Genomic DNA, 16,383 nt, shown 5'->3' on the forward strand with positions numbered 1-16,383 from the left:
TCTCTTTTGTGGGACTGTCCACATGAACCGAGTTTCTTAAACAGCGTCTCTGTGGAACAGCTGCCATCTAGAGGAGACAAACAGACCTCCTGATATGAACTGAAGGTCAAAACATTTCTGAAGATTGTGACTTGTAATAGAAGTACAATAATTATTACAGTAGAAATGAATCTGCTCTCCTATTAATCTGATATTCACTTATCAGAATAATGACGGGAATTTCAAATGAGATCATCAGATAAAAACAGCGTGGCCACACATGTATAAAAAAAGAAAAACATAAAAATAAACAGGAGCTGACTTTCACCTTCAAATAACATACGAAACAGGAATTTACACCGTCAAAACAACAGCTTGAAAAACATTAGCTTTTATTTTGTAGCTCATTTTGCCGTGGAAAAATAGACAAAGTTCTTCACAGAAGATCCTGATCACTTCACAAAAATGTGAAACACTCAAATTACAAAGAAAATGACATTCCTACATACTAAAAACTATATTTAAAAAGTCTGTAAACTGATTGTTCTGTTTTGGCAGACATGAGTTGCATCTGAAAATATGAAATTAACAGAAAACCATCAGAAACTAGAGAAACAAAAACATTGATCATTACCACAGAATATATATTAACATTCTAAAACTTATAAAGGGGACAAAATAACTTCACTATTAGAAGTGAATTGAAAAAAATCTGAACATCTGAAAAATACTTAAATGATTTAAATAGAAACATTTCCAGCTTTTATTATTTTGGGCTATTTTGATTCTCTTGCATATCAATAATTATGTGAGAAAAAGATGTTGTATGAACCTGATTAAGTGCCTTATTAAACACAAACATGCAGACCAATCAGAGGAGTCCATAATAGGAAATGACTGATCATGCCCCACAAGTGATGAACAGGAAGTAGTTCTTTCTCTTCCTGTGTGGTCCAGGCAGGCCGTCACTCAGTCACACAAATTACAAATTTGAAAGAAATTCAAGACACAAAAATTCCAGGATATTCCAGGTAATTCCAGAGTTCTGCCAGGTTGCTTAAAGTCAATACAGCAAAATCATTTTTGAAATGCTGCGGCTTTGGTTTCAATGTATTCCTTTTTTCAAAGAGAAAAAACTAATTGTACAAAAAGTTTTAATTTTTTCCCAAGTTGTTGATGATTGGATATGTTAGTGATCACATGTATGAATGGTCACTCTGTCCCTGATCTTTCACTCAGTAGTACAAACAGCAGGAGCTTCATCCTCCTCGTCTTTGGCTCAGTTTGTTGTACAGTAGGACAGAGGGGGAGCAGGGGCTTGTAAAGGAATGTCTGACTCTTAAGGACAGATGGATTCAAAGAAAATGAACAGTAAGATAAGCTCTTTGAAGGTAGATTAGTGTCGCTCTGTTACAGAGTGAACTTTTATCAGAGCAGACAGGAGTAAGAAGCCACTGAGAGTGGACGGAGAGAGAGAGACTGCCAGGAAGGAAATGGAGGGATGGAGATTAATAGCGTGACAAAAATGACAGAGCAAAGGAGTACGAGAAAGAGAGAGAGTCTGTCTGTGTGTGTTTGTGTGTGTGTGTGTGTGTGTGTGTGTAATCCACAGAAGTAGAACAAGCATTTACTGTAACGCAACTGGCTACAGAGGAATATCTGCAGCAACAGAGCACTTGTTTTCAGGTTATAAGTTTTAAGAAGAGATATTAGAGAAAATAAGGCAACAAGAGGAATAAGAGGAGAGAAAGTCGTCCGACTGTCACAGGATGGACAGCGCTGCTGTGTGACGGTCTCTCTGTGGCTATAATAATCATAAAAAGTAAAAAAACAAAAAACAAACAGACAAATAAATATGATGTTAAAACACATATGCAAAGAAAAACAATATGTAACTGTTTTTGTCCATTTTAATATTCACATAATCATCCAGCATCTTTTATGTCTCCTCAAAACTAAGAATGCAGTTTTATATGAATAAAAATAGACCAAGAATAAAAAATTAAAACCATGATAAAAACATATTTATCATATAAAAATTATCAAAATAATTTATATATTTTTTTTTATCATTTATATTTATATATATGACACACACACACACACACACACACACACACACACACACACACACATACATACAATGCATATAATTAAATCATTTGCTTTTTTAATGAATAAAAAAAATAATAGGAATTTTGTAATTCTATGTCATATTATAAACCAAGGGAAAAAACTGTATGGCAATAAACACTAACTTTCTTGTCACACACACACTCTCACTCACTCACACACACACACACACACACACACACACACACACACACACACATACATACAATGCATATAATTAAATCATTTGCTTTTTTAATGAATAAAAAAAATAATAGGAATTTTGTAATTCTATGTCATATTATAAACCAAGGGAAAAAACTGTATGGCAATAAACACTAACTTTCTTGTCTTGATGATTCAGATGTTGCTAGAGGATATAAAAAGAGGGTGGGAGAAAGAAAGACAGACATGTGAGGTGTAAGTACTTTTTACATTTTTTTTTTTTGAGAGCTACAAACTTGGAACATCATTCTTGAGAACAAATGAGAAGAAAAATGCACATAGAGACACATTTACCATTACATTCAGGCAGAAACATACTGAAAAATTACTAACGGCTGCGCAACCCCAAAATACATCCTCAATGCAAATTCTCTTAAAGGTCGCACACAGAAAGATAGCGGGGGAAAAAATGAAGGTGGAAGGAGATGAAAGATTCTGCAAGAAACAAAAAAGTGGACTGGGAGGATGAACAAGAGAAAGGAGCGTGGAAAAGGAAAGATTTAGAGGGGGGAAAGGAGCAATAGATACAAGACTCAACAGAGAAGGGCCACAAAAGCAACAAAGATAGAGTGATGGAGCGAAACACTGGAGAAGACAGAGAAGAGAAAAGACGAGAGGAGGAAGTGTGAGAAAAGCAGAGGGAGAACGAACAGGGAAGCCAAGAACCTGAAAGAAGGTCAGATGGCAAAAGGAAAGAGACGAAAGTGGGAAGGAGGGAGGGAGTTTGTGTCTGAGTGTCACTCTCTCAACAGGGGGTCAGACTGAGAAACATAGTGAAGAAAAGATGAATGGAGAGAGAGAAAGAGAGAGAGATACAGAGATATCGCAGAAGTGGAGGAAAGTAGAGCGTAGTAGACTAAACAAGAGCAGTTGCATAAAACTATAGAGTGAGTTGAAAGTAGAGGACAAGTGTACAAACAAATATGTAGTTCACACTTAAGATACATTTTAAAAAGAATCAACGTGAAAAAAAAATAGTTTTAAATTAATTTGAGTGGTATTCTATGACGGCTTCTTGCCTTCATTGGTATGTTTGTTTAAAATGGACAAATAACAATAATAAAAAAATGGTTTTAAAGTTACAATTAATTTCATGTACTTTCTCAGTTAATCTGCTCATACAAACTGCATGTATAATAATTATAAAATATTTGGAAAAATGGTTTACATAGCTTTAGACGATAGCATTTCACACCGCAGGACATGTCAGTTTTCCAAAAGCATTTCACGTCAACTAATTGCCTGCTCGTTAAACAAAATCAAGTTAACACATATTAGTTCAAGTTAGTTTAACCCATTAATAACACTTGACCAAACGGAGAGATAAAATCCTTCGTTAAAGGTTTCATTCAGATATGCCTTCTTTTGAAGAGGACACTGACTTTTGTCAATATTTACAGTCAAGAAATGAGAGAAAATGTGTGCAGATAAAATGAAACTGCCTCATTAGAAAAGAACTACAAATGAGCATCAAAACAATAGAAACATGTCAAATTAAATCATAGCAAATGAAAAGTTCAAAAACATAATATTTATAAATGTAATGCATTTATAACGAACCACTAATCAAACATTGTTCGACTTCATCATATATAGATCATGTACATTTACATTAAGTCATTTAGCAGATGCTTTTATTCAAAGCGACTTACAAATGAGGACAATGGAATTAATCAAAATAAAACAGAGCAATAATATGCAAGTGCTATGACAAGTCTCAGTTAGCCTAACTCAGTACGTGTAGCAAGGACTTTTTTTATGATTATATAATAAATAAAAAGAAAACAAATAGATAGAATAGAAAAAGAATAGAGAAAGCTAGAGATAGAGGGCCCTTTTTTAAAGAATACAAGCAGTTAGAAAACAAATCGTTTTTTGTTAATTATATAATAAATAAAAAGAAACCAAATAGAATAGAAAAAGAATAGAGAAAGCTAGTGTTAGAGGCTTTTTAAAAAGAAAACACGCAGTTAGAAAACAAATAGAGTGCAAGTCTTAAAAGTTAAAGTGTTGTTTTTTTAAATAAAAAAAGAAAACAAATAGATCAAATAGAATTTGAATAAAGAGTGCTAGAGTTAGAGGGTCAAATAAAGATGGAAGAGATGTGTGTACCATTCTTCGTCATTTTTCCCCCCACATTTATCTCTCCACAAATCAAATCTTGGAATACAGGAACGTATGAAAAGGGATTTTCAAATTTGAAATGAATTTGAATGCTAAACTAGTTTACACGACAAGGGCATGCAATGATTAATCTATAATTGCTATAGCTTAAAGGATTAATCTATAATATAGGATTTATCTATAATTGTTTTAAACAAAAATAAAATGAATAAATAAACAAATCATTATTAATATGATTAAACTAAAAATATTTTTTTTACAATACACAAAAACAGCGTGCAATGTTTGATTTTGATATGCTGAGAGGAGTCTCAATTAAACAGTTGTTTACATCTAACAACATACAAAAAAAGTTCAAAGTAAACTTATTTAATCCAAATAAAAAATCTGCAAATATAATATATATATATTCATTTACAAAGTAATGGTAAATTTATGTATGCAATCACACAAAACCTTAATCAGGCATTAAATAAAACTCTGATAAATACAATTTGATAAGATTATTATTGATATTTTCTAATCTTCTATAATTACCATTAAAATATACCAAAGTAGCCTACATTATCTACATCATTTTTTTGCATGTTGTTTTAAATAGAAATGTCAGCACTTAACTGAAAAAAAAGGAAAAAAGAGAATTAGTCTTGAAGAAAAATATATTATTTGGGCAAAAGTTTAAACCTTTTTTTCTCTCTTACTAAAGTGAAATGAAATGTTTGCTTCAACAAGATGGCAGTTTTTTTTGTTTTCAAGCACAAAATGGCTGCAGTTGTGCTTTCCTTGCATAAAACATGTCTGCCATGCTATGATGCAGAGAACGCGAGAGATGGAGAACAGACGAGAGGGAGAGAAAAAGCTTCCCTGCTTCATTCATCTCCGCAATTTTACCCTTTACTTGTTATTGCTAAACGAAAACATTCGACTGACATGCCGAAAACGTAAGAGTATTTCCTTGTTTATATTTTCCGAAAAAACGGTCACTTCAAGGAAAAAGCTACACTTGTGTAAAGGCACCGAATTAGCGTTTTTTCTTATTCTCGCTTTAGAAAAACGCTCTGGCGAATGACAAAACTAACAAGGCGAGAGAGGTGAATAAAAGGGGGAGGACGAGGTATCCACTGAGGTGGGCAGCGCAAAACGGACAGAGTTTCGGGGTTTTAAAACAATTAAAAACTTTGAGAAACGGACAGAAACTGGAAAAGGAAATGGTGTGCTCACAGCAGGACCGAGCCAGTTAAAAAGAGTCGAAAAAGACAGGGATCAATTAGAGAGAAAGTAGAACTGACTGAAGTGGTTTTTCACAGCGGGGGAGAGAAGGACCGAGAAAGACGCTGAATGAGAGAGAGGAGGGGGAAAAAAACAACAACAGCAGAATTAATGTTTTGACAAGTTGCCCCGAGTAAGTGCAGGGAGCGGAGCAAAGTGAATAGGATGAAAGACGAGGGCACCCGGGAGCTGTTTTCCATGAGACGCCGCTCAATCAAGACCGAATATTGCCGAGTTTTTGGTCTGGTTGTGCTTTTATAGTTTGAGCGAGGGGTCTTGCTACCAAACTCCAGGTATGAACATCACAAAGCTTTTATTGTCTTTCTTCTCTTTTTGCGATACATACGAGTGAGGGGATGGATTTAACTGCGACACATTGCCAGCATTTGGGGATCCTTCAAGCATGTTGCTGGTTCAGGGGGAACCATTTCACTGTTACACTCCATGAATCCATCATGCTCTATAATGAGCGCTACATTCAGTTATTTCCTATATACCAGACTTCGAATAATTTGCATGCAGCTCAATACATCTCAAATGAATAGAAAAGCTTATTTCACAGCGCTAACCAACCTTGCAACCAACTTGTGACTGGATTCCCTCTGGTATTACTGATCTATTTGCAGTCCTTAGCTTGTTCTGTTTTCCATGAGCCTGGTCATTAAGGCTCAAATGACCTAGCGAAATGAGCTCGACTTAATTAAACTTTAAATACAGCTTGCTGCTGGTGCCGCGTGACTGAGTTTTAGCTCCGGCTGCAGCTGTAATGTTGTTTCCGCGGTGAACACTGACAGGACCCTCAGTCCAACACGGTCTGTCAGATAAAAGACCTGCCACAGGAAGGAACCGAAGTCGATTTGTGGCACTACCAGGAGGGACAAACACCAGCTGTGCAAAACATGCCCTGGCGCAAAGTCACGTCACACACACCTCTCCTTTCATTCATCTTTACATACAAATGATCAGAGGAAAACAGCACAGGAAAAATGCTGTAAAGGTGTGCAAGAAGGTATGCGAGAAGATGGAGGGTCTGAAAGCAAAATGTGGTGGAGAATGCAGAGATATATGGAAGCAAATGAGGATAATAAGAGCAAGTATTCATTTTAAATGTTGCTTTTAGGCTCGTAGAAAAGAAACCTTGAATGAAATACATTTTAGTCGATGTCAGGAAGGGTTGAACCGTGGTCAATGGCAATAAATATTACAATTTAATGGCAAATAAAATATACACACAAAATTGCAGAATGTAAATGAACATTTATTTAGCTTGTCATGGACGACGAAATGTTAATTGGACTAATCGAAAATTAAACCAAATAAAATAGTGAATAAATAAAAAAGTAAACGCATGAAAACATTTACTTTTATCTTTCTGATAAAGAAAAATATATATATATATATACTGTTTGAAAAAAAATAATAAGAGAGATACAAAACCTCTCCAAAAGATTATGAATAAAATATAAATAGATATAAATAATTAAAATAATAAATTCTTTTTTGTATTATATGATATTATATAATATTAGATTCAATTATATTTTATTGTATTATATAACCCATTCTTACTGCACCAAAAAATAAAAATAAAATGTGCGTTATACCTTGACAAAGAAAGAAAGAAAAAAATATACTGCTAAAATTATATGATATTATAATAATAATAATAATAATAGTAAAATATATATTATATAACATTCTTCTTACTGCACAAAAAAATATATATACTGCTAAAGAAAAAAAACACATACTGTTTGAAAAAATATTAAGAGAGATATAAAACCTCTCCAAAAGATTATGAATAAAAATATAAATATCAATAATTAAAAAAATAAATAGTATTTTGCATTATATTATATAATATAATATTAGATTAAATTAAATTATATATGTTATTGTATTATATAACACATTCTTACAGCACAAAAAAAAATACTAAAAATGTGCGTAATACTCAAGTATACTTATGTTAATTGGCCAACCAAGCACAGCGGTCAACTAAAATGCTTAAAAATAGTCAAATATATATGTATGAATATAAACAGATGCGTCTATAACTATTCAGGAACATGATGCAATGGACAGATGGAATGGAATATGAGGAGAAATCCAGAAATGGACAGAGTTTGAAGAGAGTGGAGACTGTAGAAAGTGTAGTGGATAAGACTCTGATTAGTTTTGCTCCGGTAACGACAGATCATAAAAATGAGGGAGGGAAGGAAAAGACTAAAAGAAACAGAGAGGGGGAGATTAGTGCCACTCCAGGAACGACTAAACACTAGGAGGAGAAAGAAAAAAAAAGGAGGGAGGGAGAAGCAGGGATGCTACAGTTTAGTCTGGATTAGTTTCGGTCAGAGAACAGAAAAAGAGGGAAAGAGCGGGATAAAAGTGATAGACCATCTGAAGCGAGAACATGAGAAGAGGAAAATGTGCAAAGACGAGGAAGAAAAGTTGTCATTCCACGCATTCATTAAAGCATCTACCACGGATAAAGTAAATGTTAGTCCGATTGAATGAAGAACCTTTTCCTCCTCAAAACAACTAAAAACTCCATCTTCCCTTGTCAAATTTTGCTCCTAAAATAAACAACATCCACCTCAGATCACGATGTTTCACATACAAACATTTCAAATCAATTGCACAAGCATTTTCTGCTCCAACCACAAGATATTTCTCCCTGAAGGTTACACAACACATCTCCTTAAAGGCTTCAAGAATTTGATTTCACAACAGCAAGTTTGTTTGATTTACTTTATGTGGAACAAATGCAATGGTTACCCACTTTTCCAACTATGAAAAAGTAACTTAGATATTTAAATACAGTACTATTGATCTCCAGTCAAACTAGACTGTAACAAACATAAAACATTTTCATAGCTGATGAATAAGTACAAATGGTGTCATGAAAAGTTAGAGAGAGTGCAAGAAGCCAGAAGGCAGGTTTGGGGCCGGGACAGGACTTGGATATTGGGTTCGACAGCTTTTGAGTTGGTGTGCGTGTCTGTGCATGTGTGTGAAGCAGGAGGTGGAATTGGGTCGGAAGGCTTACGGACCCCACTGCCATTCCCACTCTTACTGGGCGGCATTCCCTGCTGATCCCGCATCAGCCAAGCAGAGCGGAAGGTCAACATAACTGCAGGGGTCTGAGAGCCAGCCTCGCTCCACGCACACGCACACTAACACGCACATACGCTTTCACACATCATGTTATAGCAAAAGGAAAAAGAAATGGCAAATAGAAATATGTGCAAATAATTTTTAATAAAATATCAATTGACAACAGCTAATAATAAATATGATTTATGATTACTGTACTAGTTATAATTACAATCTACAAAAATATACATACAAATTCCCATTTCAAAACAAATGTATTTGTCTTCATATGTGTTGTTTTCCATGTACAGCAATGCAAGCCGACTTTTTAGCCAAGACTTTCTTTACAATTTATTTTGCTATTTTAATCTGCATTTTAACCATTGAGTCAGAGAAAAAAAAAAGAAGAAAAGGATGAAAAATAGAATGACGAACCAGAGAAAGGGTGAATGCATTAGCAGAAAAGGGGAAATGGGAAGAAGGTAGGCAGAGAGTAGGGAAAGCGAGCGAGCGAGTGGTTGCGTGCAGAGAGAGGGGCATGTCTGATTGCGTGAGAGGGTTTGTGTGGGGGGGTGACATGCTTTTTTTCCCAAGGAAATAGTATGGACAAAAAAAACCTAGAGGATGAAGAGAGGACTGTACTTACTCGGTGGACAACACACAGTGACTCGTAGTTTCATACATGGGAGGGGGGGTCCGTCGTCTGTGGATAGTGCTGGAAGGAAAGACAGAGAGAGTAAAACAGGAGACTGATGTCTTTGACACTGGGAAAGAGGAATATAAATTTGTTGCCACCAAATCGATGCTTTAGACTGCTCACACGAAACACAAATACACACATAACCCAGGGCCATCGATGGAATGGCTAATCCATTAGCGCTAGCAGGAGCTGTAACGAGCTCGTTAATGCTGAGCTCGGCACGAGCGATTGTGAGCCGTTCCACAAATGATGGACACTCTGATGCAGTCAGATGGGCTCTGCGCAGACATTCACACTTCATAAACTTACATGATTACACCGTTACAACATTATTTACACACTTGGAGGTCATACTTGCTTTCAGCTCATCTCTAAGTGTGATCCAAGCATGACTGCATATATTCGTTCTGAACTAAATTCCACAACACAGTTGCATTAAAATGCTCAAAACACAGTCTAACATTTCCTCAGTGGGGAAAAAATAAAGAATTAAACGTGCTCTGATTATGAAACATTCAGGATATTGACGGTAATGTGTATGTATTTTACATTACACTACACTTCTGCTTTGTTCTTTACTGCAAATTAAAGGTTGTGTGAGTGCTTAAGCCCTTTAGGAAGTCAGCTGATAGCATATAATTATATTCATTTAAGGCTATACTGAAACTGCAGCTTGTCAAGCTGCTCATTTAAAGTTGTTCAACTGCAGTCAAAAGAAGCTTTTTGAAAAAGTAGTTCAAAATGCAGCAAGCACACCGACACTGGAACTGAAAAAAGGCCTCAAAGTTGTAGGATTGCATTTTGAGTCATTTGATATCAATTTTTACACTACGTTTTCATCGAAAGTTGAGCTGAACCTGTCTGACAGATTATAACAGACCCAATTTCAGTCATAACACAATTTTGACAAAATGTGTAGTTACTGCATTTGCTGTATTGCTAATTATAGTTAAGATATTTTGTCTTTTTTCAAACAGCTATATTCACAGACACAAACATTCAGGAACCCAATTAGGGTGAAAGCATTACACTGCATTTTACACTAAATATTACCAAATAAATACCCCACAATAACTCTAAAACATAATAACGAACAGCCCCGTTTAATTAAATACTATATTATTTTGTAAAATTCATAATAGAATAACATTGTTACAAAAAAAAAATTACTTCCCACTGGTAAAAAAAAAAATAAAAATAGCAGAAAAGTCATATGGTAAAAATTTGTAGATATATTTAATGCATGAAATATATAAATGCACCAAACCAAAATGGTTGCATATCAGACCCCATGAGGCGACCATCTCCATGTCAAATAAAACAGCTTTTAATAAGACTACTGATGAGTTTTTATCTCATGAGTGCACACCATTTTAATGTATTTTGCAAAAAAATGTAATTAATTTCTACATTAAGGAAGAAAAAGAAAAAACCTCGCTGCACCTTTAAATTGATGTCTCATTCTTCTAGAGCCTGCTGCTGGTGTTTTTAGCATGCTGCCTTAACATCAAGGGTAAATCTGACATTACAGATGTAGATACAGACAGAATTCATGTATATGAACACACACACACACACACACACACATGTGCTCTATAGCGCTGTGTGTTTACACACATTCATACCTCATTAGCATCAAGCCATGTTATGAGCGCTGTAAAACTATAATGATTCTCTTCCCAGAATCTGAGCAGCAAGTCTGAGGTAGACATGCTTAAATTCAGGCTTGAGTGGGTCTGCCGTTTTAAAGAGCATCTCTGGCTCCACGTTTAATCATAACCATAAATCTATAACAGCCATTTCAGCAACACACACCACAGCAGCGGCCATTTTCATCTAGAAGAGAGGCTTTTAACCGAACGTCTAACAACCACAGATACATCCATTTAGTGTGCGCAGTAATTTCACATTGACGATAATGAGTACGGCTGACTCCAGCGGGGCTCTGTGTGTGTGTGTGTGTGTGTGGTTATGTGTGGGTGGTGTGTGTTTTGGTTTTTTGAACCCCATAGGCATTCGGCCATACCTTTTGGGTTTGTGTTCATTGCATTTGAGTGACTCTGGATTTTAAAGCAAAAGTCTGAGACCACTAGTAAAACTGCCTCTCTCTTTCTTATTGAATGCATTTTTTTCTTTAAAAATGATATAACCAGCATAGAAAATTAAGTGGGAAGTTTAATTTGAAAAAATGGGAATGATTAATGTCTTGGTATTTGGTATTGGGGGAGGGGGGGGGGGGGGTGTCAACGCCATACTGTGCACATGATAAACACAAGAATCTTGTAGAAATCTAGTTTAAAATGTGCCATGTTTTTAGAAAGTACTCTTTGTGTTCATGTTTGTTTTGAAATTCTTTTAAATACCATTTTCAAGAAAAAGTTCAAATTTAATTGCTTTCAAACATGTTGTGTGCTTAACCATCAAGGAAAAAGTAAAAATATATTTTCCTTACACAATATTAACTCCAAATATTTTTTAAAAGTAGTATCTTGAATTAATAATTAAAAAATATCATTACATTTCTGGGGATGCACTACATGACATTTCACAACTTGTAAACCAACATGTCATAAAAAGTCATACGCTTTCCTGATTTCTTCTGCATGTTGGTTGCACCATGACTTTAATTTGGCAGGCAAAGTTTTTAAAATATTAACAAGCAGTTTTGCACATTTTTTTTTATTATTATTATTTCTAAGAAATATTTTTATAAAAAAAAAACATTAATTTTAATACAAAGTGAAACACACTCATAGAAGTGTATTCAGTCAATGTATGAATTTCATGTACATTTTTAGTGTATCTTTTAATAAGAAAAAAAATCATCATCATGTCATTGACCCATGCCTCTCTGTTGATTTAATTACAGTTACACTGAAGCTGCATGAACTCCACAAGTTTGTGCAAAACTTGATCCATGTTGTTAATCGAAAAGGAAACAAGCCAATGGGAGAGTCACTTACAGGTACGTCCTGTATTAAAGTCCAGTTTGTCTTGAAAGCACAACTCTTTAGTAGTTATCTCTTCCATTTCATCCTCAAATGCTCTTGCACGCACACATACACACAGACTTAAACTACAACTTGAATTTAGATCGGACACACTGATCCCTTGTTTTCAGCTACAGGATTGAGCTTAAACAATTAAAAAGACACACATTGTTACTCTTTCTTTGAAGTGAACAATAGACAAACACACACACAGAGTATTAGGGTAGGGGTGGGATCGTGAAGTTTGACACAATGGCTCTTTGCTGTGTATACAGTCTCATGCTTGAACAATGCTCTATTGTCCAGGTCAGCACTGCTGTAATTTATGTGAAGATACTTTCCCCCTTTCTGTCTCTTCCTCTTTTTTTCCCACCCTCTCTCTGGCCTTTGTTCTCTCACTCTTTCTTTCTAGGAGACTCTCTCCTCTTCTTCTACTCTCTCACTTTCGACCATCGTCCTTCATCCTTGAAGACCCTGGTGTCTGCAGACCCTCCGTCCGCCGCTCCACGCTTTCGTTTTTTTCAGTTTATTTTGTTTTCCTACAGTATTATCGATTCTCTTTCTATTCTTGGCTTCATCATGCTATTCCTAGGATTTTATTACGACTCTTTCAGATTGTGGCACATTGATAGAATATGGTAAACTTCCAAAGTTTCAAAAATCAAAATCTAATTGTTCTTACAACATGCTAGATAAACTAAAAATCAATTTAGCATTAAAATACTAAAAGCAGCTAGTTTTAAGCATAAAATATCTGTATCCCAATAGAGTGATTTTGGCCTTTTTGGGAAAACTACAACTACAACATCACAATTTTGGTCTAATATGTTCAATTTATATTCAATTACCTATCATAATAAGAACTATTTTTTTTTAATTAACTGCAAACTGTTTAAATAACTATTTTTAATGACAAAAACCCTAATTATTTAGCCCTAATATTCATATTTTGTGCACAACCATGTTACTACATTACAAAAGGCATAACACTGCTTACAACTGCAACAGTGTAGCAACATTTGCAAATCTCATCTCAACAGCCCATATATTTTGTTTGACCTCTGAGGTTAATGTCAACATTTTCTAAAGATTAAAGGCACAATATGTAATTTTCGCCACTAGAGGGTGCATATTCAAAATAAACAAATAGACAAAGGTGTAGTTTGATGACGCCGTGACTGAGTGTGGAATCATGGGAGTTATCGTCTTCATCCCCACAGCCGAAGCAATCCGACGGAACTCTGGCAGAAATCATGTTCATGGTTGAGCTAATGATTTATTAACGTAGTAGAATGAAGCAGGGTGAGGCTGAAAGCTGTCGAAGCGAAACAAGGCCGCTGAACGAGCGTGACACACGGCTCGAAAGCAGCGGAGCTTTTATTATGCCACAGTCGACCGCTTCCGCTCCTTCCAGTCGTGCGTATGTGGAGGGAAAAAAGCAGCGCTGTTTTATCATACTAGATACATTTGAAAGTTCTGTTATAATGCTACTCTGTGCGGTCGTCATCGATCTATTAAAACGCATAACATATTAAAGTGTCTTTGGTGTTTCCATGTTTTCTACAAAACAAAACCAGAAATCGAGGGGTTATGACGTCATTAGCAGGAGACACAATGACACTATAAACACGGTCCGTGTCACTATTAAAATTGCTTATTTCTCTGGATTAAAACATTCTTCGAAACATTTGGGATAGTGTAAGTACACAAGTCAGCAAAATATATAACACTTCTAGTGGTTTTTGGATATTTAAAAAAAAATATCTTACATATTGTGCCTTTAAGCACCTTCTTTCACTGACCACAGGTAAAAAAGACAAAAAAAAAACTAAACAAATATATATATATTTTTTCCAAATAAATATTAACAAAAAATGCCTTGTGCACTTTCCTAACCCAGAGAGAGAGAGAGAGAGAAGAAATGAGAGCAGGGAATTGAAAAGCTTTGGCTTAAAACCAAAGCTGTAAAAACAGGAAAACTGTCATGTAATTTTATGGCCACAGACCATCTTTCCTTCCTTTCTGGAGCCGAGAGGATAAGGGCGGAGCCAAAAGCAAGAAAAGGAGCATTTTCACTTATACTCTCATGAATATTCATACAAAAGATACACAAGCAGATAGACACAAAAGCACAGACCAGCTCCTGCTCACCAGTGTAGTAACTATATCTAAGTTGTTGTACCTAACATTACAAGACGTAGGCTGTATTGTAATTTACGTTGTATTTAGTATTAATGTATCTGTTCAAGGTTAAGCTGTCACCTTGATTGACGTTTTTGTGTATGTTCTCCAACAGCGCAGCTCACTTACAGCTATAGTAGTAATGGTGTCCGGGCAGGAATTCAAAGCCCAGGGAGAAGGGTGTGAAGCGTTGGATCTTTTCAGAGAATCTGACAGGGCCATAGGGAGCGAACGGCTGGTTGCACTCCCATCTCTTAATGGCCTCTTTAGTCTCCACGCAGCCCCTGAACTGGCCCTCAGCCACCAGGTAGAGAGCCAGAGTCTCCACAGGGCCGCTCAACGGGTGGTCGGCAGGATAATGTGGACACAGTATATCCAGATAATCACTCAGATTGACCTGGACGGAGTAATCATCTCCTGTTAACCTGAGAGCAAGAGAGGGAGAGAGAGAGAGAGAGAGAGAGAGAGAGAGAGAGAGAGGGCTATTAGAGGGTGTATTTCTATCATGAGAGAAATTCATGGCCACAATCATTAAAATGGCATTTTTCCAAGTCCACAGAACAGATTTCAGATGCGTCAGCAAGATCTGCACTGAATCACACTCACATCGGCACTTGCTTGGCCGCTCCGTGGAATATTATTAAGAGTTAGTGATCAGTCACACAGTCACTGCTGGGAAACAAATGCTTCAACGCGTCAGAAAAATAGTTATACCTGATGATACGGATAGAAGGATGCAGAAGGATGCACAATGTGTGACTGTAAAATAAAGATTAAAGTTAGGCAAGCTACGTAAATTAGGCAAGTTTTATGTTAGGCTACTCGAGCGATAGTGCACAGTAATGCTGAAAGGAAAGAGAAACCCATGAGGATTTCAGTAAGGTCAAAAGATTCGCACAGAAGCAGATACGGACCATGGCTCTCAATAACTGCTTCATGCTAATTAGTGAGACTTTCATTCTCTTCGACTTGCCACACACACAAAGTCAAAAGTCAAGTTGCGCTAATAGGGGAAGAATTAGCATAGAATGGCCCTTAGTGGCTTGGTAAATAAATTCACGTTCCCATTTGTTTACACAATGTTGACTTTAAAAGGAAGTGTGCACAAGACACCACCAATAAAAAGAAAGGGAGAAGAGAGAGAAAGAAAGAACAACAAAGAGCAAAATAATAAAAAATAAATGAATAAAAAAACATAAAAGGGTTAACAAAAAGAAAAGATGGAGAGAGAATCAAAAAGAAAGAAAGAAAGAAAAAAAGAAAGAAAGACAAAGGATGACAGAAAATAACAAAGAAATGACAATGGACAAACTAGAATGAATAAACAAAAGAAAAAATTTAAGGATGAACAAAAATAAAGAGAGAAAAATATGGAGAAAAACAGACAGGCAGAAACAATGTCAGAAAGAAAGAAAATATGGAGAAAGAAAGAAAGAAAGAAAAAGAATGAAAAAGAAAGTGACAGAAGGAAAGAAAAAATGACAGAAATAAAGAGAGGAACAAAAAAGATGGAGAGAAAGAAAGAAAACAAAAGAAAAAAGTCAGAAAAGAAAAACGTGAGAAAGATAGCAAGACAGAAGAAAAAAGAAAGAAAGAAAGACAAAGCAGACAGAAATAATGACAGAAAATAATAAAGAATGACAATGAACAAAAAAAATGAATAGATAAAAGAAATATGAAAGGAACAAAAATAATGAGAGAAAATAT

At 35.6% G+C, this 16,383-nt stretch overlaps 1 protein-coding gene across 1 annotated transcript in view; it reads right to left on the reverse strand.

The window, feature by feature from the left end:
• Positions 1-1,065: 1,065 nt before the first annotated feature.
• The window catches only part of LOC107595001 (ephrin-A4-like), a 47,262-nt gene continuing 31,944 nt past the window's right edge, over positions 1,066-16,383 (reverse strand). The window contains exons 2-5 of the mRNA XM_016285255.1: positions 14,806-15,101; positions 9,452-9,520; positions 2,435-2,461; positions 1,066-1,783 (exon numbers count right to left, since the gene is read on the reverse strand). Coding sequence (XP_016140741.1) covers positions 1,689-1,783; positions 2,435-2,461; positions 9,452-9,520; positions 14,806-15,101 — 487 coding nt within the window. The 3' untranslated portion in view covers positions 1,066-1,688. The remainder of the gene's footprint in view (positions 1,784-2,434; positions 2,462-9,451; positions 9,521-14,805; positions 15,102-16,383) is intronic.

The sequence above is a fragment of the Sinocyclocheilus grahami genome, unplaced genomic scaffold, assembly GCF_001515645.1.
Source record: "Sinocyclocheilus grahami isolate Dianchi unplaced genomic scaffold, SAMN03320097.WGS_v1.1 scaffold11.1, whole genome shotgun sequence".
Classification (NCBI taxonomy): domain Eukaryota; kingdom Metazoa; phylum Chordata; class Actinopteri; order Cypriniformes; family Cyprinidae; genus Sinocyclocheilus; species Sinocyclocheilus grahami.